Source organism: Macaca fascicularis, chromosome 2, assembly GCF_037993035.2.
Source record: "Macaca fascicularis isolate 582-1 chromosome 2, T2T-MFA8v1.1".
Taxonomy (NCBI): domain Eukaryota; kingdom Metazoa; phylum Chordata; class Mammalia; order Primates; family Cercopithecidae; genus Macaca; species Macaca fascicularis.
Window position 1 is genome coordinate 24,214,588 of NC_088376.1, and position 20,910 is coordinate 24,235,497.

A 20,910-nucleotide genomic window follows, 5' to 3' on the forward strand; every position below is an offset into this window, starting at 1 on the left:
CTGAACACACACCCGAATCTCTCCTTTTACACCCTCCACCACCACTACCCCAAGAAGTCATTCTGGATTCCTTACCCCACGGCCAGTCCACTTTTGGCCCCTGTTTTCAGCTGCCAATATACAACTGGAATTCTCTAGGCCTCTCCATCTCTACTGCCATCCCCATAGTGCACTTCAGCCTGCGCAAACCACAGCTGTTGCCTGCCTGTTTTTTCCTTTGGCTCTTCACATATCTTCTCCATGCAGTAACCATTGTGTCATGTCTATGCCCTGTTTACAGCCCTTCAGTAGATGCCCCATTGCATTTAGAATAAGCCCATCTCCTTTCTATGTTCTACAATGCCTAGCATCATGGGTCCCCCTGCCTACCTCCGCTTCCTCATTTCATGCCATCACTGGGCTCTAACCACATGGGCCTCCTTTCTGGCTTTGGGACTTTGCACTGGCTTTCCTCTCTGCCTTAAGTGTTCTTCCTCTGGCCCTAAGGAAGGCTACCTTCTTGACATTCCTCAAGTCAAAGTCCACACATTGCTTCTCAGAGGTGCCTTGGCTGACCTTCCTTTCTCCTGCCTCCCCATATATTATCATGTTACCTCCAGACTTATCACAAATTCTTCCATGAATACATGTTTCTTATTTATTGTCTATGTCCCCTCATCACAATACAAGTTCCTTGAGGATACACTGTTCATTCCTGTAACCTCAGCATCTAAAACTAGGCCTGGCCCATAGTACCTGCTCAATAAATACTGGTATAAGTATACATTCATTCACTCACTCAACCAATAAGCATTCTATCCTCCACAACTTGGCCTAATGCCTTGTACACGGTAGGCAAAGACAAGTAAGATTTATTCTCTACCCCCTTAAGTTCATATCTTTGGTGTGATAGATTTATATAACTATAATAAAAAGTGATAGTAATAAATGCCTAAATACCATATGACTCATAGCCATGGGCCACCATGTGTGTTCAAATGAGGTAAACATCATTTCAAGCTGAGGTCACCTGGGAAGACATCTAGGGGAAGCTAGAACTTGAGTTGGGTCTTGAAGAGAAAATAGGATTTGGAAAAGACAAAGATGAGAGACAGAAGTAGGGGCTTTGGAGAAAGCAAAAGTCTGGAGAGAAGGCAGCAGTGAAATGGGAAAATGTAAGGCAAGTTGTAGGGGAGACATAGAGAAGACAGCTGGGCTAGCTCAGGAGGTCCATTTAGGGCAAAGAGAGGATATCAGAATGACAGTTGAAAATACCACCATGAGCTAGCTAAGGCAGTTGGATCCACAGAGGCAAAAAGCAGGCTTTCCCCACAGGTCTGCAGTGGTGAATCTACAAGCAAGCTAGAGACTTATCAGTACTGGAGCTTGATCTTGAGCACATAAATACATATGTGTATATGAGCAAATGTATTTCATATAGTAGTTTACAAGGCTATTAGCTGTAATAAGATATCTAATAGGTTCAACTAATGTCAAATATTTATACTCTATTTTTAACATCTTCCAAATATTTTAGAAAATTATGTATCTTTATTATAGGTGAAAAATCTTCAGGGAAGTAACGAACAGGGTTTCACTGCTCAACCTTGATTAACCTGATGTTAACTTGGGTCAATTCATGGATATATACAGACAGATCGATAGATTCTTGTTTGTTCCTCTGGTATCTAAGATCCATTATGGAAAAAAATCTTAATGATAAAATTTGAAGGGTTTTACTTTGTTCATAGTTTTACTTCTAGCAATTTTGTAGTCCATTAAATAGCCAGAGGCTTAGAAGTAAATTTTTTATTCTACCTTGATATGTATTTTCATCAGAAAACTTGTGAGCTTGTTACATTTGGGGGTTTAGTTTTACTTAAAATTGCCATATTTCCTTGCATACTTTCTCTCCTTTTTTTCAAATCTTTACACGTGTCACAAGTGGAATTCAAATAACCTACACACCCACAAATCGAATGAAAAAATTAACATCAATATTAACCCACCAGCATTTCAAAGGACACTGAGTGCCATTTGAATACATCAGGTTAGCTCGATCAGTATTCACTGAGCAATGTTTAGATTCAACCAGGCCAAAATGACGTTATTACACTTTTTAATTTTATTTTTATTTTAAAAAGTTCATCCTACATATATATAATTATATGATATATGTAATTAATATATATTTATATACCATTTATATATATGTATATAAAACTCTACATTTTTGAATGTGTGCCCACATTCCTTTTATCAGTTGATCTTCATAAAAGACTTGTCAAGTAGACAAGGTCAGTGAGATGAGCCTCAGTTTCAGGAATGAGAAGAAATTATAAAGAAGAGCAGGGATGTCTGAAGGCTGCGGGGAGCAGCATTACCCAAAGGAGGAACAGAGATACCTTTTCCTTTAGCTAAATCTAGGTGAGAAAGAGGGAAGGAGGAGGCGGCTGTACACGTGATTATTTCCTCAATTCTGTCGGCACCCAGAGAGCCAGCAGAACAGTAGCCTTCCATGGGCTTGCTATGCCAACAGTTGCCCCAAAACAGTGTCAATCATTATGAAACATGACAGAAACCAGGTTTCATCCACTCACTGCCAGCAACACACACACAAAAATAAAATAAAGTCAAAAATAAACAGAAGACACTGCTGGATGATCAATAAAAAGTTCAATGCTGCCAGCATTTGTTCTGTATTAATAATACGTTTGTAAAACCTTCCCCTGAGGCTGTAACCATGACTCCTGGGCTGCTCCTGTTGACCCCGGTGCTCTGGCAGCAAGGAGAGTAAACGAGTAAAAGAATCATCTTTTGCTTTTCCTTCTGCTAAAAATGGGATGTGAACAGTAATGGGAGATATGTGGGAGGAAGCAAGGGACCTGGATTACTCTAAGCTGAACTCGGTTACTGCTAACTCAGTGGTTCTCAAAGAGTGGGCCCAGAGCAGCTTCATCAGCACGTCCTGGGAACTTGTTAGAAATGCAGATTCCCAGGCTCCATCCCTGACCTGCTGAATCAGATACACTGGGGTTGGAGCCCAGAAATCAAGTGAGACTGATGCACAGTGAAGTTTGGGGGCCACTATGTTAGGCTAGTCTCACCACTGGCAATGTCCTCACTGCTCTGCAAGGGAGGAATTCGATTTTGCTCAGCTCACTCACAGTGTCAGTTCCTTATTCCCATCCCCCTTCCCCACCCCCATCTCCAAGCCCCTGGGCGCAGAAGAGAGAACTGGCCTTGTTCCTATCTATTCACTGTGGCTCTAGGCAAAGGTGGCCATCACCACTGGATAGGGCTTGAGTCTGTGATCTCGTTGGTCACATTCACATCTTCCTGGGAGAAGCTGGAGAGGCTGGCAAGGAGGGTGTTCAGAGGAGTAGAGATTCTGTTCATTAGTGTCAAAAGGTCCACAGGGAGTAAAAGCCTTGCAGTAGGGGTGAGGAAGTGTGGAGCTCTGGGGAGACTGCTGTGTGGAGTCGGGGTCACCCAGATCTCAGGCCTGGCCTCAGCAGCTTGCTCTTAACCTTTCTGATCCCTGGTTTGCTCACCTGCAAATCAGGATTTGAATGAGGACTACTTGAGACAGGGTAGTGTGCGAAGCGGCTGGCTCACTTGTAGGCCACAAATAAATGGTGGTTATGATCATCACAAAGACAAGGAGGAGAAGTGGAGCAGACTCTTCCCGAAGGAAGCACTGGGTGACAGCAGGAGACACATGGACACAGATCGCATCAGGGAGGTCACTGAATGAGAAACTTACGAGTTAGATGGCTACTGTGAACATTGGGAAACACATAAGTCACCTGGAGGTCTTGCTAAAATGCTGATTCTGTACCACCTGGTCTGGGGAGGGGCCTGAGAAGAAGCCCCCCGGTGACACCCAGGCTGCCGCACTACACTTTGAGCAGCAAGGCCATGGATTGTTCTTGAGCAAATAAACAGCAGAGAACTGCCCTAGGGACATTAAATACTAGTAAATTCGCCACTCTGCCCTAAGGTTTGCCAAGTTGCCTGTAGACAGCCTAGCAATCTTCCCCCTCAACCCTCAGCTGAGACCACCTCAAACTGGAGTGCGTAGGGCAGAGGGGAACTTCAAGCCCCAGGTGGGTCAGAAGCAAGAATCCACATTTCACTGTTTGCTAGGGCCCACCCATCGCTCTGCTCTATCACTGCCCACAGTGTGCCCACCTCCCCCCTACACACACACCAGCATGTACAGTACTCTGAATATGCCATCCCAGAGCCCCTGGAATTTATGTCACCTTACCTAAGTATACACCCTTTGTGCATTCAGAAGCAGGACCCAAATTCCTGTCCTTTCTCTTATCTCTCTCTCTCTCTTGCTCGCTCACTCTTTGTAGCAACAGTCCTGTAAACATTGTCACTGGGGGCCTATTAAAGCAATGGCCAAGACATGTATCTTTACTCAAAGAAATAAGTGATGTGTAAACTGTACAGTTTAATAAATGATATGAAAACTGGAAACTGTACAGGATATCAGTTCAGAAGAGATTTTCTGCCACATAAGAACTATGATAAACAAAGCTCCCTTCAACTTCTTCATTTAAATCTTTCTTTTTTCTCCTCCTTAGCCAGAAGACATTGGACAAGCACCAATAGTCAATGCCCCAGAAGGTGGAAAGGTTGACTTGGAAGCCTTCAGCCATTTTACAAAAATCATTACACCAGCAATTACCAGAGTGGTGGATTTTGCCAAAAAGTTGCCTATGTTTTGTGAGGTGAGGATGTTGTTTTTCCTTCTGCATTATTTTTAATTATGGTTTCACCAGTTTCCAGGAATACAGGGTATTATTTACAATTTAATGTTAATTAGTAGGGACTTAATCATATGAAAGCAACGTCAGTACAAAATGAAAATGCATTCTATTTCATTGTATTCCCCACTTTCTGTATTTAGTCATCATTCATTAGCTTGTCCGTGTAAGGCCCATCAAGATCCTATTCATCCCCCTGATTCCAGGCATTGAGAAATAATGATAGCAATAGACTCCATTTATTCAGCACCTACGATGTCCTAGTTACCACAGTCAGGTACTCGGGTTTGCCTACATTAAATCTAATCCTTCCAACAGATTTGCAGGGTCGCTTGTATTAACCCCATTTTCGGAGGGGACAATCAAGATCAAAGAGATTAAGTTATACAAATGTGACCTCATGGTTGGAATCTAGGTCTGTATTCTTCCCATTGCATATCCCAGTGAGATGACTGCGTGGTCATTTCTTAATCCTCAAGAATAAGTTAAATGCCCCTCACAGAACCAGGCTCCTAATAATATCCCCACAAATCTTTCCTCTTTTCCTATAAGCTTACTCTTGCTTGTCCCATCTTCCGGGCACCCTGTAGAGCTGTCCCACCAGAGTTCATCGACTTTCCCTTTGGGACACCTGCACTTTATCAGGCCTGCCATGTGGTGGCAGATGCCACAGTCTCTACAGTCAGCTACGTGGGCAAGAATCCTAAACAAGTTATCCAATATCTTCAAACTTCACTTATCTCATCTTTAAAATGGGGATTACAATAGTGTCTACCTCTTAGAGCTGTTGAAAGGGTTTTTAAGTGGGATAATATATTTGTAAAGAGATTAGACAGTGCCTGGGTTATAATAAGTATTCCATAAAGTTTAGCTGCTAATACTGCTTTTATTTTATCTGTTACATTTCCATCCTGCCTCTAACCTTCCTTTTGTTTTGTTTAGTTTTTAATCAAATGGGGTTATGTTTTCTGGAGAACTTTAAAAACAAATTTCATAAGGTGCTTGTCTGTTGCTCTGTATACCTTCAATGGGGACCAGAAAGATACCAAATAGAGAGGGGCACGGGCAGCTGTGAGCCCCTTAGGTAAGCGGGCTGAGTGATAAGTGATCCTGGTCTCACCTAAAAAGAAGCTAAGTTTCCACACCTGGAATGACTCCCTGCTGCCTTGGCTTCCAGCTCTCCTGTGTCTTTGAGTCTGCAATAATGGGAGCCCAGCTAGAATCAGAGGGACACAGAGACCTCAGACATTATGGGGACACTTCTCACCGCCGATTTCTGAGCCTCCACAGAAGCCATACCCAGAAGGACAGGGAAGTGGGCTTCGGGAAACAGACATCTTGCCCATAGACCTAGCTGAGAGAGCACGTTTGCCACCCTCTTAGCCCCAGCTTCACTGTGGTAGGGGCCAGGTGTCTTAGTTCAGGCCACTACAACAGAATACCATAGACTGGGTGGCTTAAAAACAATAGAAATGTATGTCTTACAGTTCTGGAGGCTGGGATGTTCAAGATCAAGGTACCAGCAGATTGTCTGGTGAGGGCCTGCTTCCTGATTCATAGACAGCTGTCTTCTCATTGTGTCCCCTTCATGATGGACAGGACAAAGGAGCTATTTGGGATCTCTTTTACAAGGCACAAATCCCATTCATGAAGGCCTCACTCTCATGACCTCATCACCTCCCAAAGACCCCGCCTTCAATACCATCACAATGGGGATTAGGTTGCAATATATGGATTTTGAAGGGATACAGACATTCAGCTGTAGCACCAGGGTACCCGATATGCTAGTACCCACAACCTTGCAGTAGCAATGACTCAGACCCCACACCTAAAGAAGTCAGTAGGTACTGAGGAAGGGACTTTGACTTTTATCTCTGTGTTGGCCATGGAGCTGCCCATGCCTTTGACACTTTTTAAAAGTAGACATCTATTAACATTTTAGAGGATATTACAAAAATTATACATATTCATTGAAGGTTTATTTATACAACATAATAAAGGTAATGGTTTATGGTAACCCTACAAGATTTTGGCACCTATTTTAGTCTTTCTTCAAATATTTATGTGTGTACATACAGACATACACATACATACATATATATGAAGTATAAAATATATTTAATGTATACCACAATGTACTGTGTATGAAATTATTTTTAACTTCTTATTAAGGAATGTATATATGTCATAAGAGTGCAGCTCAATAAATTTTTACAAACTGAACCCACCCACATGATCGGCACCAAGATAAAGAAACAGATCGTTACCAGCACCTGTCACTGAACTAACTTTTTACCCTCAATGGGAGGACATAGCATTTACATATGTTTTCACAAAATGATTTTCAATGACCACATAGTATTCCAAAGAATACATCTGCCATAAATTGTGTTATCTGTTTTTACTGGATCTATAGTTCATTTCCAATTTTTCACTAATAAAAATATGCTAATGTGAATTTTCTGGCAACTATATCCTGCTCACATCACTGACTATGTCTGAAGGGTAAAGCCTGGACATGGAATTTAAGGACCAAGATACACAGGCTTTTGATATGTGCTGCCAAATTGTCCTCGAAAGAGAAAGTACGTGCACTCTCACATCCGCACCGACGGGCTTGTTTCCCCTCACTCCTGCCAGTTCTGGCTGTCATCTTTCTGTTTTGTTTGTGGGGATGGTTGTGTTTTCCTGGACCTCTCTTGGTCCTCTATCTGGCTGTGTCCCTTTGCCCCCAGTTTTTGGGTCTGAGGAGGAACTCTACTGAGTCTGTCACCTCTACAGCTCCAGCCAGCCTGCCAGTCACATGGTGCCCTTTGAATGCGCCCCCCCCCCAGAGATTTTTCTTTTTTTTTAATGTAAAGCTCGTGTAAACCACTGAAGATATATTTCAGTTGAAGGAAGAAAACAGAAGCAGCAGCCGTCTCCACCACCAGGAGCAAACACACTGTGCGCTTTCGTCTGTGCAAGGGTGAGGGGTCAACATGGAACTTTTCAAGCACAGGTTGTGGCAAGCTGATCTATCCAAGTTTCCCTAAAAGTCCAAGCCTGTTGCATTTTTGATTCCATCTCTCCTTCTACCCTGATATCGTGTGGTCTGCCGATTACAAAAGACGATGGCGGTGGGATGGTGGGAGCACCTTTACAGCAGAGATGCATGCGCCCTCTGTCTTTGAGGCCTCCTGATGACCTTTAGCCTTTGATACTCTCTTGGAAACCCAAAAGAGAGGAATTAACTGTATAGGTTCGTGAGCTACCCGTAGAGTGGGCTGGAGATCTCAGGTGGTCTTGAGAGCCAGGGGTCTCTTGCCAGAGGCAGTTTATCACATCTGCTATTCAAACTGTGTTCATGATAATTGTTCTTCTAAGATCCATGCCAACCCACCAAACAAGACTGGCATGACACCAGGGGCTTCACAAGATCTAAAATCATCGCTGGCAGAGCTGCCAAAACAACATGCAAAATCACTCCTAGAGTGCAGGGCCCTGTCGTCTTTGCCAGTCAACCTGAGTGATGCTCTCCTAAGGAGGCAGGAAGAACCTGTGGGAGTATCCCTGCATCTCTGCCTGTCAGGCCCTTGTTGAGTGTTCTCACAATGAAAGCATTTTGGCAGGTGTCTAAGAGATTATTTGCCCACGTGTTGAAACAAATCTCACCAGGATCCTACAAATCCCTCTTAAAGGAAAAGGCATCTGGCCCAGTTTTTAAACCATTGGTGATCCTTTGCAAATACTTATTCAGCTTTTATTTAAATTTGAACTAATCTTCAACAGTTGGTATTTAAACTAGAAATTTGGAAAGGAAAATTTCTACTTCATCTATAATCAGAATTGGTTTCAAAGGTGGGGCCTGCCCAAGTTTGCATACTTTGTGACACATTTTAAAAATAAATGGTTTGATCTGATTAGTAACTTCTTGTTGCTGTTCTATGCTAGTCGTTCTCAAGAGTGGGATCTGTGAACCAGCAACATAAGCATTACCTGGGAACTTGGGGGAAATGCAGAAACTCAGGGGTTGGGGCCAGCAATCTGTGTTTAACAAACAGCACCTAGACAAAAGCAAATCACAGTGCTTTATAAAAAACAAGTGGAAGGAGAGAATTCATATGTATGGATTCCAGATCAAATATGTAATGACTTATTCTGAAGAAAAAGCCAAGGAGTTTGAAATTAACTGGTAAAGTGACTAGGCTGAGCTAGTGAAAAATATAAAATGCCCAGTATTTTAGATATAATTCAGTTGTATTACTTTTATATAATAACCTAAATTGGACTGGTCGAGTATTGCCAAGAGCATTTCCCAAAAGGAATCTGTAACTGCTCTAATGAAGAGATAGATATTAGGTGTTACTCACATCTTTGTTGTTTATGGAAACTCAGTCATATCCATGGTAAAAAGAGTTATGTTTCCTTCTTCTCTTGGCATTGGATTCTGACAGTTCCAGTTTCAAATCCTAGCCTCACCCATGAAACATTCATGTGACCACCCACCCCCACACCCAGCTTGTTACCCTCTCAGTGCCTAGATTTCCACATCTGTAAGTAATATGGAATTCGAATATTTACCTCATTGTACTGCTGTGAAGATTAAATGAGGTGATGCATGGAAATCTGGGCATGATGCCCAGTTCATCAAACACACCCATTTACTAATAGCCTTCCAACTACTTTGATAATGGCATTTAATTAAACAGTCTCCCCTTCCAGAAAATAAGATTCTGGTTTTTATTATGTTGCCTATGAGCAAAGGTATTTTTTTTTATTAATGTTGCCACATTCTCACAAATCCTAATTAACAGGGTAACCAAATGAGCTTAAAAGCAGATTGCAACAGTGGCAGAAAGACCCAGTGTGTTGAGCAATCCTGTATCTAAGGTGCTGAGAAGAACACAACCTTGGGAGCCAGGAGGACTGAATTCTGCTCTCCCCTCTGCCTTTAAGTCCCTGGGTGACTTTAGATGAAGCTTGTATCTCAGGGCCTCATGGGCAACATGTATCTCTGCCAACAACCCTCTAGTTTTGTGCCAAGAGGCTCCATGAGCAAATGTGCTTCAAAAACCAAAAGGAAGCCCAGTTGCCAGCTAAACAGTAGGGTAAGCTGTTACCTATTCAAGCTACAAGACAAAAAAACAAACAAACAAAAATGGAGAGTTTCACATAAACCCTGCTCTCAAGCAGTCATCAGTTGAAGTTATAATACAAACCCCCAAACTGAGGGGCTATCAGCACAGTTTCCCACATGACTGTAATAGCGTTTGGAGAACTGGATCTGTCATAAAAGCAATGCAAACTCCTGACGTTAAAGTTGGTGCAGATTACAGCCAACTCTGAGTATGAAAAATGGTTGTTGAAAGCCTGCAGCCAAGTAGGGAAGGGAAAACCATGGGCTCAAACAAGGCAGGACAAATGTTCGTCACAAGGTTATTCCTATTGCTTTTGAGATACTGTATGTTGTTCCTGACTGGCATTTTTCCATTTGTTCTTTGCTGACATGAGCTGGTTCTTTTCAGCTGCCATGTGAAGACCAGATCATCCTCCTCAAAGGCTGCTGCATGGAGATCATGTCCCTTCGCGCTGCTGTGCGCTATGACCCAGAAAGTGAGACTTTAACCTTGAATGGGGAAATGGCAGTGACACGGGGCCAGCTGAAAAATGGGGGTCTTGGGGTGGTGTCGGACGCCATCTTTGACCTGGGCATGTCTCTGTCTTCTTTCAACCTGGATGACACTGAAGTAGCCCTCCTTCAGGCCGTCCTGCTGATGTCTTCAGGTGAGTATGCCTAGACTCGTTCGTGGGCATCCAAAGAGCTTTTGCTTGTCTAGTGCTAATTCCAATCACTTGAGTTTTCAGTCTCCCTTTAGCTTCAGAACATAGCTCACTCTTCTTCAGTGAGAAATTGAAGGCTTGCCACTGGACTGGGAACTTAAAGGGGGGGGTGTCAGATGTCTGATGCTTTTTGCAGTGTCCCAGGATAGAAAGAAGCCAAAGGAGCCATCTTAAAGACTCTATGAAGTGATCCACCTTTGGTGGATACTCTGCAGCCCTCTTCATAGTCTTTGGCCAAACCTGCCTCCTTCTGGTTTGGGGTATGCCAGATATGGATGTGAGTGACCACACGATTATGTGTTAAGTTCTGTGTGTGGAAACCATGGATGCAAGCTAGAATTTGTTCATGGCTTAGCTACAACTGAAGTTTCAGTTATCTACTGCTAAATAGCACACCAACCCAAAATGTAGTGGCTTAAACATCCAGGATGGCTGGAGTTCAGCTGGCACATCAAACACTGGTTCAGGCCTCCCTCTATGCGGCCTTTCCTCCTGCAGGGTAGACTTCTTACTTAGCTGTTGATTTCCAAGAGAAAGAGTCCCAAGCACACGAAAGCAGAAGCTGCAGATCCCACGAGGCCCAGTCTCAAATCACACAGCATCACTTCATCCACATTGGATTGGCCAAAACAAGTCTGAGTGCCAGCCAGGACTCAACAGTCCCCCTGTAGGTGGGAGGAGAGCACAGAATGGGCAGCCGTGTGTAAGCCACTACACATCAAACCCTTTCAGAGAAGATAGTTTTAAATAGAAGTGGTTTCAGAGTCCTCTGCATTTTCAGGGCACCCAAGTATTGCTGTGCTTTGCCACTTGTCACTCTGCACTGTAACTACCTGCTTCACTTGTCCACGTAAGTCCCTGTGGACTTTTTTTTTTTTTTTTTGAGGACATAAATGTGTCTAATTGTACATCCAGCACCTAGGCCAATGTTCAGTAGAATTCAAGAAATGCTTATTGGATAAATGGCTGAATATGTGGGTAAAATATACATCGAGAATCCTTTGTAGAGTCGCTGCTTCCTGGTTAACTCAGTAGGTTTTTTTTTTTTTTTTTTTTTTTTTTTTTTTTTTGAGACGGAGTCTAGCTCTGTTGCCCAGGCTGGAGTGCAGTGGCCGGATCTCAGCTCACTGCAAGCCCCGCCTCCCGGGTTCACGCCATTCTCCTGCCTCAGCCTCCCGAGTAGCTGGGAGTACAGGCGCCCGCCACCTCGCCCGGCTAATTTTTTTTGTATTTTAGTAGAGACGGGGTTTCACCGTGTTAGCCAGGATGGTCTCGATCTCCTGAACTCGTGATCCGCCCGTCTCGGCCTCCCAAAGTGCTGGGATTACAGGCTTGAGCCACCGCGCCCGGCCGGATTTTTTTTTTAAACCTGAGACACGGTCTTGCTCTATTGCCCAGGCTGGAGTGCAGTGGTGTAAACACAGCTAATCGCAGACTTCTGCCTCAGCCTCTCCAGGCACACACCACCACGCCTGGCTAATTGTTTGTTGTTTTGTAGAGAGAGACGGGTCTCACTATGTTGCCCAGGCTGGTCTTGAACTCCTGGGCTCAAATGATCTTCTCACCTCAGCCTCCCAAAGTGCTGGGATTATAGGCATGAGCCACCACGCCTGGCCTAGAATTCTTTTTTTAAAGCTGACCTAGAAATTTATTTACTATAGGAAATTTAGATATGGAAGACTTTTCAAAAAGAAATAATTCCTTTTATTATGGAAAATTTCAAGGGTAAGTAGATAGAAGAGCATCATGAACTCCCGTGTACACTGTGGCACACAGACTCCAGACCAACCCCCCACACTCCCCACCTCCTAGTGCTCACACCCTGGATAATCTCCTGTCCTTCAGTGTGTGCAGGACCCGTGCCTTGATTCTAACCAAGAGAATATGGCAAATTTGACGTCACCCCCATGTGATTACATGACATAATCTAAGATTCCCTCTTGCTGGCAGACTTGCTCTAGGGACTCTCGGTGCCAGCTTCGTGAGGTAAACCACCACGTGGGGAAAGTTCCCCTGAAAGGAGCTGTAGACAGCATCTAGGGCTGAGGGTGGTCTCCAGCGACAAGCAGCAAGAAATGGGGCCCACAGTCGTTCGGAGAATTATTCTCGGAGAAATAAAATGTATAGCTTATCCAAGCTTCTCTTCACACACTCCCTGTGTGACTTTGGGTGACCCCTAGCTTCTCCGGGCTTCAGTGACCTTTAAAATGAAGAAATTAAGCTACATACACAGGAATTATATTTCTGGAGGGACTCATGGTAATTTTTTTAGCTGAGATTTTAGAGGTACAAAGACAGTTTTAAATAATGTTGAATCACACCATGAGAAAGCTATTTCTTTGACAGTTTTCTCTTCCTGGTTATATCTCCTTCCAAATAAGGGAAGGAGAGAGACTCAGTGTGGTGCTAGTCTGCCTTTAACACCTCTCTAACACTTACTAACCTTCCTTTTTAACAAAGAGAGAGTGGATCTCAGGAGCAATGTGCAGCAGAACCTTCAGCTCCAGAGTAACAAAGGCTTTTGCCATGCATCCATTTTTGTGGTTATCTTCTTATGTACGTCAAATGGATTTTTATTACTGAATAATAAGATGTTTCCTTTTTAGTGGGTCAGTTTCACAGATTATTAAGCAAATCATCTTAGTAAGGTAGATAAAGGGAGAAGTAGGTGGAGATGGCAAAAACTGAATGTGATGCCAGACGCTATCAAACACCAAAGTGAATGATTCTTCCCAGTTCTCTCACGTTGTGAGGCTGACACTGCCTGACAGCTACAGGACAACTTAATAACTTTTCACAACCCACCCTCCCTAGTGATGTGGACCCTCTTCATTAATACTGCCAGGACCAGGAAAATATTACAAGACACTGTGCATTTGGCAAATGATAGCTGCCTGTCGGAGCCCCAAGTCTCCAATTCCTCTGCAGCCTGATGTTCTAAGCCCCCTGTTTTGTGTGCCATTTCAGTTACACAATATCTTAGACTTTTTCTTCAAAGACTTTTCCAAGAGCCACTACTTCTAAGTTCCTTGGTCCTGCAGTGCAAAAAGAAAAAATGAAAATGATCTGAAAGACATTCCTTTGAGAACTTTTGTCTTAAGGAGTTAAAATGGTCTTCAGTCTTTAAAATGTTTCTCTCTTCATAAACCTGTTCAGTGTGATTCAAGCATCAACAAAATGTCAATTCGTACTCGTTATGTCACTTATGTGACCATCTCATCTTTATCTCTTTTGTGGCATTAGCCACAAAACCCACATTGTATTTTCCCTTTGAAACAATACATCCGAAGCAATAATATGTTGATCTTCTATCTGGATTAAAAATTAAAGGATCCTGTGGAAAATTCTTGCACACTCAAAGAAAGAGAGAAGATAGGGGAGAGGGAGAACCAGCAAATCCACAGAGCAGCTTCATCAAATATGAAGGAAAACACAAGATAAAAATGTACAAATTTCCATTTGAGCTAAATAGGGGATTCCAAAAGCCCGTATGGTTTGTTAGTTTGTTTAGACTCAGAAGGGCGAATTGAGACATTAGCCCTGATTCTTCCTTTCCAATGAAGCAGAACCCTGTTTAGATTCCTACTGATACAAACACCTCCAGAATTGGACCTTTGAAGTGTGAATTCATTTGAATTGAAGAGAACTGAGCAGGGGCGTGTTGGGCCTCCTGGAGCTATTTGAGGAATTCATCCAGGTTTATAGATTATTTTTGTCACCCAAGTGTCTGCAGCCCAGCTATTCCCCAGTTGTCCAGCCTCCTTGTGTCACCCCTTTGTTTATCACTTTTGGAAACTGACTTGAGCCTCTGCCACATACTGTGGGAAGCCCAGTAGTCTATGCAGGACTTGGGAAGATTTCCTGGGCTTTCCAGGGTCCCGGTGTCCTCTCACTCCAGCTCCCACTGTAGCTGTTCTCTTCTCTGCATGGGGTGACTCTGGCACAGCTCCCCTCCCCTTTTCTTTTCATTTCAATTCCAAAATCATGTGTAAAACAAGGCTGCTATGGTAGCACTTTTACTAAAGGCATAAGGAAAGGGAAAGGCCAGTTCATTGCAGCCTGGAAGACAACACAAAGTTAAACATGGTGTTTCTTGGTCCTCAAGGAAATGTCTTACTATTCCGCATTCCTCCTTTGGCCTCAGGCCTGCTGCAATGTCCCCAGTCCCTTCATATATCTCCCCTTTCTATGCATGTCCATGCTAGTCCTCTCCCCTCTCCCAGGCAGCCAGTGAAAATTCAAAATTGTTCCCCTCATCTTGCAGAATATTTCAGCTGTCAGCCTTCTCCTCCTATACCCTAGGAGGGGGCATCACCTTTCACACCCAAGAAGGTGATCTAAACAGAGATATTTATCTGAACAAAGTACTGCCTCTCTTCATAGAAATGATGCCACTCCCCTGGTACCTGGTCCCTGGAGCACCAGAGTTCACGCTGCATCCCTGCTTATGGCTAAGAGGGAAGACCCTAGATCTGCCCGCCTCCCACTAAAGGCCTGGAATTGGACAAAGCAAGCCTTCCCTCTTCCATCTCTGAATCAATGTCCATCTTGTCTCTTCCCCGCAGATCGCCCGGGGCTCGCCTGTGTTGAGAGAATAGAAAAGTACCAAGATAGTTTCCTGCTGGCCTTTGAACACTATATCAATTACCGAAAACACCACGTGACACACTTTTGGCCAAAACTCCTGATGAAGGTGACAGACCTGCGGATGATAGGAGCCTGCCATGCCAGCCGCTTCCTGCACATGAAGGTGGAATGCCCCACGGAACTCTTCCCCCCTTTGTTCTTGGAAGTGTTCGAGGATTAGACTGACTGGATTCATTCTCATAATTCCTACAGCACTACTGGGTGTCATTTCATTCCATTGCCTAGCTCTTTTTTGTTTGTTTTTTTGTGTCAGGAGGGATTATTTGGGAGGGAAAAGGGAAGTAGTCCTTGGCATAGACATGGATGAAATTGCCCCTTGAATGCGGGTACTTGAAACTATTGCATTTCGTTCTCCGGTCCTTTGATGTGAATGCTCTGAAGGTTTTACGGTTGTGGAGGTGGGGTGGGGGACAATCATTAACTCACCAGCACCAAGCATCACCAGCTCCCACCCATCCCCAGTCCGAGACTCGAGTCAGCAAAATGGCGCTGCAGGACACTAAAGAAGCCTTAAAACCAAGATAATACGACCACCTCCACCCAATCCTGATGTGTGCAGGGCTGAAGTTAGCAGAGTACAGACCACGTTTAGTTAGATGTGGCTTTCAGCCTTTTAGGGAAAGACTTGAACAAATTTGCATCTGTTCAAGAGCATGCTGTTTCCAGCACTCTTTATCGTCTCCTAGGAGCGTAACTTGGAATGCACAGGAATATTTGTGTCCTAAAAAATCAGTTGTCCTTCCAATATCATTTTTATACCCTTATTAGATTTAATTCAAGTTATACAAGGGTGTGACTCAAGGATGTACAGATATTGACTGATTGAGGCCAACAAGGAAAATAATTTTTTTCAGTGAGCCCAGAGAAATTAGAAATCTTCACCAATGTCAGTGATTCTATGGTTTCCAAAAATTCATAGTATTACCTCACAGTAGGAAGGCTTCTTTCCCATTTAGGCTCAGAGAACACTTACAGAAATCAAACCTATTCACAGGGTGGCACCCCTTTTCTGTGGCATCTGATCTGTCATCTCCCAAGCTCCCGAACTTCTTTATCCAGGTTGTATCTTTGCTGAGCTGACAACAGATTTCTCTATGGATCAAATATTCTAATCAAGGAAAGATACGCTAAAATTTCAGTCTTCTTCCAGAGAAATTCTGAGGAGAGATTAGTGCAGCTACATTCTGAGTGGAAGGAAATGCAGTGTTCTGAGGGCCCCTTCGTGTCCTGATGGCTGGAGGATGCTTCCTTCTGGTTAGATCCTCAAGCTCCTTCCCTCGTTGACAAATGTCTCCTAGTCCCCTTTTTCCCTCTGACTCTGAGGCACTGCATAGCTTGACTATCTCTAAACAGAGACTGGCCCTGCTACTGACCCTCCTGTCCCTCTTATAGCACACCCTGACAGATACTCAATAGAAAACACCTGCAGACCATGTGCACACTTACCTTTCCTGCCCAACCTGCCTTCCCAATGGCCCATGCTAGAATAGCTTGTGCCCAGAAAACAAACAGTGACACTTCATCTCTTCAGTTTCAGAAAATGGGCATAGAATGTACCCATGCAATTGAATGTATCTCATTCTCCACTGGCATAGTAGATATAAAGTATTCCTTTGCCTACCTTTTACTGCCTTATCCTGGAAATATTGGGGAAAATAAGCCATATCAGTGAGATTTACCTAAAAACAAAGGAAGGAAAGTCACTGTGAAAACCAAGTAGATGCTTTAAGTTTGGTGGAGCATAACTGGCCCAGAAGTCTGGGTGCCTGAGTTCTACGGCGTGCTCTGTCAGCTGGTAGATTTGTAATTCTAGGTCTTGGTTTTCTCACCTGGTGAATAAGTCATGATCTCTAAAACCCTTCCTGCCCTTAATATTGTACGCATTTCAAGGGGAAAAAATCTGGTTCCTCTGATTTTTTTTTAACACTTAAATTCCTAACTTTATTAGACAAGAAGTATGGCCCACTTAACAATTAAGGAACATAAATTTGGTATTGACTTGAAATAATCATTTGACACAATACTAGTCAATCATTTAGAGTCCTTGGAAAAAGAAGAGGAACAGCACTGAAAATTCCAAGTGTGATTGGAAATTATCTGGGAGCGGGGAATTAAATGTTCAATGCATGAAAGCAATTGTACTGGCTTCTGGGAAAAAGGAAACAAGAACATTGCTATGGAACTTGTTACCCAAAGAAAGGAAGTAAGTGAAAAGATTGACAATTATAAGCACGAAGGTCATTGGCAGATTACCTGCTTTATCTACAGACAGATCGTTTTGGGGTTTGGTTTTGTCTAGGCAGTCTCTGGCCAGGCTCCTTAAGTGCTTGCTCTGCTAATATTTCAGCTTCCTCTCTTGACTCCTTGAGGAGCCACGCTTTGGAAGACAAACACTTAGCCACCTCCGTGCTCCAGGGTAACCCTGAGAAGCTCTGCTGTCTGGGGCAAGCTTTCTTTCCAAAGGGAATGAGAGGAAGGCAAGCAGGCAGGGTCCTGCAGCATCAGGCCTTCTGGGGAAGGGTTCCTCATTTTGTTTGACAGGGTCCTCAGTACATCGGACACCCAGATTTGAATATAAGTTCAGAGCCTGATCTCAAGCTGAATCAGAATGCTTTGGGGACTAACCATGATCGAGAATTGGCCAAATGGTATACCATATAACAGCCATCCAGCCAGCCCAAGTAAAGGAACACTTGATCCTTGGCACCTTAAATGATTGCCTTCAATAGGCAAAGTGCTGGTCTGGAAATCTTGTTGAAGGCTGAATACTTCATGTGGAGTAGGACAAGCCTTAGCCCACTTCAGGTTGAAAGGAAAGGCCATAGGACTCAAAAGATAATGACTCTGAAACTAAACTCCTTCCTTCTGAAGCTGACAGAGGTACTTAGTGCATCTCAAGACTCCATCTCATAAAACTCATTTGTGAGGGATTTGCTCTAGATTTTTCTAAACATTTTTTCATCTATTGTCCAGACTTGCAAATCCAGTGTGGACCTGACGGAGACACCCTTCACACCTGCGCTCCCACCCCCTCGGCAGGGAGACGTCTCAGTAGAGGAGAACACACCCATTATGCTGGGATTCGGATTTATAAATCACTTCCCTTTTAGGGATGAGCGGTGTGGGGTGTGTGTGCGTGCGTGTGAGCGTGTGCGCGTGCGTGTGCGTGTGTGACCCTCAAGTGTACTTTGCTGTTCAATTTAGACGTGCAGTATTTCCAGAAACAATGAAAAAAGTAAGATGTTTTCTTCTTTATGATTCTGCTCAAAACACCACGTGCCGCCTCAGAGCTTTTTCTAGAGCCTCGGTCCTCAATGACGCGCTTGACGTGTTGATGCCTCAGCCCAGCGAAGCCCCCTCACCTGTGCCCCGGGCGACAGCTCTTCAGTGTGCAGTGCAGGCCTGGGGTGGACTGCCAGGCCTTCGCTCTGTACCAGCAACGCCGTTCTTGTTGCTCCTCCCTGAACAGGGGTACAAGCCCTGGCCCCTCCTCGACACTAAGCCCCCCACAGACTCAGCCTCCAAGGAACCGCTGAGCACCCTCGAAGCATGTCATTGTCGGTGATCCCTTTTTATTCTATGGAACTCTAACCTATTCGTGTCATATTGACCTTTTGCTGCATGAGTCATAAATTATGAAATCAGTCTTACGGTTTTTGAAATGTAGCCAGCATTTGTAAGGCTAAACCTTTTTCATGAACTGAATTTAAGTGAATACCCAAGCCACAGTTCCTCTTCAAATGGAGAGTGATGATCGACGTTTGAATCTCTGTGCCCTTTCCAACGGCTATGGCATCAGGTTCTAAAATAAGCTCGTAATTTTTCCTGTTATTTTAATAATATGGAAATATTAGCATAGTGTTTCTTTTGATAGTGATAGACTATAATCCATATTTAAATTTTATAGAGAAGAAATTTTATTGTACTGTGATGTAGATATTTATTATCCAGGTAAGGATTTGCCCGGTGTGTATTTTTTACAATTGAGACATTTTACTTTAATCTTTAAAAAAAAAAAAATGCGTTAAAAACACACTCAAAAAAAAAAAAAAGAAAAACAGACTGGGGGAAAAAAGGTTTGGCCTTATCACAGAATTTTTACTGTGCTGTATAAATGTTTGCAAATGCGAAAAGTGTGCATTTATAGTATGTTTCCACATTAATTAATGCCGCCTTCAAGAGCAATATTGTGCAGGTAAAACGCTGTTTGTGGCTTTCTGTTGCACAGTTAAAGCTGACCCGCCCTATGCACAAGACAATCAAATATAAATCTGTCCTCCTCAGGATGCAGATAATACTCATGTAAATTATGGAGCACAATGTAAGACAAAAGAAGACACTTTACATATGTTTTGTTGATACAGAAATTATCAGGGCATGAATGAGCTGATGTGACATTATGCCACTTCTTTCTTTTGGTTCTCCCTTATTAACTTGGCATTTTTCATTTGACCATAGAGCCAAATTGGTTCTCCATGCTTTCCTCATAGAAAATCCTTTTTTTTTTCCCCCCATAATGTTTTCATGCCCTGAGAATCAGAAAAATACTACAGAATAGAAAAAGATTTAGTCATTGGAAGATTTGTGTTTTGCAAACAGTGTTAAGTGATATTGCTAGATGGTGATATTTTTTTCAGCCTAAAACTCTGTTGAAATCTGTGATCAAAATGTTTTAAACTATCCAAAAAAAATTTGTATATTTGGGAAAAATGGATTTTTACATAGCTTTTGTATGCAGATATAAAACTGTAATTATGAATATAGTGGGCGTAGATAAACTCATAAGCTTAAATTCTAAAAAAGAAAAAGCTTATAACAGATATACTTTCCTGTCTCTTTCTTTAAATATTATTATTTTCTACATAGGCAAAGAGTTGCCTTCACTTCTCACTTCAGCTGCTGCCAAAAGAGGGAAACAAGGATGTAAGGACATTCATTTCATAAACAGACATCTATCAGAATAAGCAAATTTACTTGAGAAGAAAGTATGAAGGGAGAGAAGAAACTAAATAAAATGCTGATGGGGTGGGGGTTACCTCTTTGGAAGGGGCCACAAAGATGAGGGAAGGAGAGAAGTAAAGTTTTGCAGCTCAAGGACAACATTCATCTTCTCATCTCAAATTATTCAGGAATATTACTCATGGAATTATATTAACATCAGCTGCCAACTGTCAATCTCAGTTGCCCTGAACACATGTTAATTGAGATTCTTTCTATGACAAGTAACAAAAAGCTAACTCAAACTGGCTTAAGCATAAAGCTAATTATTGACTTTAATATCTGGGAAATCAAGGGTATTTGCAGACAAAAGCTTCAGACATGGCTGGATCTGGGTGCATTTACTCAGTATTCTCAGGAAGCTCCTTTCTGTATCTTGTCATTCATGTAGACTTAACATTCACAAGGTCTTTCACCTTATGGTGGCCTCCAATAGTTCCAGGATTAGCTTTACAGCTCCAAATATAGTGAAAAGAGAATTTCTTTTCTCCAACAATGCTAATGAAAATTCTGGCCTAATTCTCATTGGCCCAGTTTGAGTCATGTGCCCATTCCTGAGCCAGTCACTGTGGTGAGGAAGACAGATGCATAATCAACCTTATCCTCAGGAATCCTGGAACTGGGTGAGGGGAAAGAAGAACAGTCAGCCTCATCTAAACTATGGACTGAGAGTTGAGGCAAG

General features: G+C 43.0%; 1 protein-coding gene across 39 annotated transcripts in view; it reads left to right on the forward strand.

Moving 5' to 3' along the window:
• THRB (thyroid hormone receptor beta) overlaps window positions 1-20,052 on the forward strand; it is a 371,812-nt gene extending 351,760 nt beyond the window's left edge. For all 39 annotated transcript variants that reach the window (XM_045387040.3, XM_045387039.3, XM_074030885.1 and 36 more), the window contains 3 exons: window positions 4,578-4,724; window positions 10,268-10,526; window positions 15,149-20,052. In XM_045387040.3, coding sequence (XP_045242975.2) covers window positions 4,578-4,724; window positions 10,268-10,526; window positions 15,149-15,390 — 648 coding nt within the window. In that variant the 3' untranslated portion in view covers window positions 15,391-20,052. The remainder of the gene's footprint in view (window positions 1-4,577; window positions 4,725-10,267; window positions 10,527-15,148) is intronic.
• The last annotated feature ends 858 nt before the right edge of the window (window positions 20,053-20,910 follow it).